A 2,628-nucleotide genomic window follows, 5' to 3' on the forward strand; every position below is an offset into this window, starting at 1 on the left:
TATCATAACAGATAACTAATAATAATTAAATAAGAATATTGTATTAAATATTAATTAAAAATAAATTAGTTTACAATAAAAGAAAATAAAACAAATAAAGTTACAATTAGGAGAAAACTTTTAGACCATGGGCATCTTCTCTTAAAAGTTACAAGGGGCACCAAAAAATATTATTGGCGATACTATAATAAAAAAAAATATTTAAAGTGAAGTAATTTAATATTAATGTTGGAAAGTGGATATTATGGGTATTTAGTTGAGAAAGCAGTGTATTTGAGTCAAAAAGACAAAAACTCACATTTGACAATGAACAAAATTAAATGATAAACGTTTTCTATAAAATAAAATATAATAAAAATAAATGATACTGTATGTTATGATAAAGCAAAAAAAATTACACCTTTATTCAGAACAAGAAGCTGAAACAGTTGCCATTTTTTCTAGTCTGCTTCAACTTCAACAAGAAGACAGTAAATTAAGAATGGAATCATAATAAAATATGATTCTTATGACTAGTATTCTAATGCTACTATTACATTATCACTGTGTGAGACAAAACACCTCCTCAGTGCTTGAAAACTTGTTGATTGGTTAAAAAAACAAAAAAGTAAATCTGTTTTGTTGTTGATGACAACAGTTGTTGGTCGTCAATGAAGGCTCAAGTTCCTCATCCTTTTCTCTTCTTGAGAGCCTGAATTTTTCTTGTAATTTGGGTACGGAACTTTTCCCGACTCAATCCGCTTAACATCTTGAACAAGAAGTTCATAGTGTTTCTTAACTTCCTCAGCAGTTTTTCCACCAACAGCATGAGCCACATTGTACCAACGATCTGGCGCGTCTTTGTCATAAACCGCTAGAGCTCTTTCAAAGGCTTTGTTGTCCTTAACACTCCATGAACTAGATGCTGACATTGAGCTAGATGCCATTTTGTTATAGATTTTGGTATGAGGAGTTTAGAGATAGAGACTTGAAGGAAGTGGTGGTGATATGTTAAAAGAGGTAAGAATGTGTGATGTTTTATATAAGCAAGAAGGGGAAATATGAGATGGGGTAGTGCCAGTTGGCATCAAAATCTTGTTGCTGAAAATGGAGAAGAATTATAATGATTTGTTTCTTTAGGAACCACAGAAAATAACTGGCTCAAGAAACTCAGTAGCACAGGAGCAAACAAATGGGAGAAGAGAATCAGTATCTTCATGACAGTAAAAATAGGTCCATTAGTAGATAAGAATATTAAACCAGCAAATAGGCAAAGTGGTCATCCAAATTAAAATTATTCATGTTGATCCCACGCTAATGCTTCATCACACAGGGGACTAATTGAACTATAAAATTTAGGTTTTCATATACTGATTTTGCTGGTAATTAGTTTATGTTGATGATTTAGGTTTCTCAGAGACTAATTTCAGGAAAAAAATTCGGCTCCTAGTAAATTATAGGGAAAATCTAACAAATTTCTCAGCTACTAGCCTTTAGAAATGAACTAATCATCGATTAACCCACACCCACCATTAAGTAGTAATTCGTTTTGAGATTTTAATTGGAAGCCTTTTGTTAGTCAACATAAAGGTTTTAAGGGCACTTTCTTAAAATAAAAAAATTAGTTTACCTGTCGACCTCAAGTTCATGCCAGGAAGTATTGATTTGAGGTGTATGGGTGTTGGATATAAATAACCGTTGACTTCGATTCTCAAGGAAATTTAAGATTATTTTCGTTAGCCAAGAACACTCGTCCCTAGTCAATGCTAAAGAGCATGGTACGAACTTCGAATTCCTATAGACAACGTAAATGTTCCTATAGACTATCGTTAATCTTAAATTTCAAATAATATAAGACTATTTTGACCGGCACAAAATTATTAAGAATTGTGATAGGAATTAAGTAGGGTGAATAAAAGGAAGACGGACTGATACATTTTAAATTCTACTTGAAATGGATTTTTATCTACTTCCATTTCAATGTCTCTACCCGTTGGTGATAAAGTTTTAATTTCAAAGATGGGTTTGGTACCTTTTTTTTTTTTGATGGAAAGATAGAGATTCATTCAACCAGCAAAGGGTACAGGCCCAGAAACAGGGTCACTTACATCAGTGGTCATGGCAGGATAGGCAGCCTCCCACAGGCTATCACCTTCCCTATGTCCAATTCTAACTAGCTTGTGAGCATCAATATTAAGTGATCTAGGGACAAAAATAACAGAAGCTAGCCTAAAACTATTACAGAGAACACGACAATCGTCGGCTATCGGCTCTAACACTGCAATGTTCAACAAGCCATTAATACAATCGACCGCTATAGAACTATCAGACTGCACCAGAATCTTTTCGATCTTTGCATTTTTTGCGAGCTGCAGGCTCCACCGTATTGCCAAAGTTTCAGCCACTGCCACATCAGTACTCCTTAACTCCTTCTTGCACGCAGATAAAACCGTTTGTCCATCCTCTTTAATAACACATCCGAAAGCTATAGAGCCGTCATCGAATACTCCTGCGTCAACCTGAATTACACAAACTCCTTGCTCCTTGTTAGCAGCACCTTCTGAAATTTTATTCTTTACACAAACCTCTGGGTTCCACTTGTTGAACTCCGCCGCGGAATCTAGTGCAATCCTCGCTACCTCTATGGGA

At 34.8% G+C, this 2,628-nt stretch overlaps 1 protein-coding gene across 1 annotated transcript; it reads right to left on the reverse strand.

The window, feature by feature from the left end:
- Nucleotides 1–405: 405 nt before the first annotated feature.
- On the reverse strand, nucleotides 406–1,182 carry LOC131612378 (protein RADIALIS-like 3). The gene has a single exon (XM_058884176.1). The coding sequence runs from the start codon at nucleotides 924–926 to the stop codon at nucleotides 648–650; it is 279 nt and encodes a 92-aa protein (XP_058740159.1). The 5' UTR covers nucleotides 927–1,182; the 3' UTR covers nucleotides 406–647.
- Nucleotides 1,183–2,628: the final 1,446 nt, after the last annotated feature.

This window comes from Vicia villosa, linkage group LG6 (genome assembly GCF_029867415.1).
Source record: "Vicia villosa cultivar HV-30 ecotype Madison, WI linkage group LG6, Vvil1.0, whole genome shotgun sequence".
Classification (NCBI taxonomy): domain Eukaryota; kingdom Viridiplantae; phylum Streptophyta; class Magnoliopsida; order Fabales; family Fabaceae; genus Vicia; species Vicia villosa.

Excerpts from the sequence above, each read along its gene's own strand:
- LOC131612378 (XM_058884176.1), bottom strand. The coding sequence starts at position 926 with ATGGCATCTAGCTCAATGTCAGCATCTAGTTCATGGAGTGTTAAGGAC.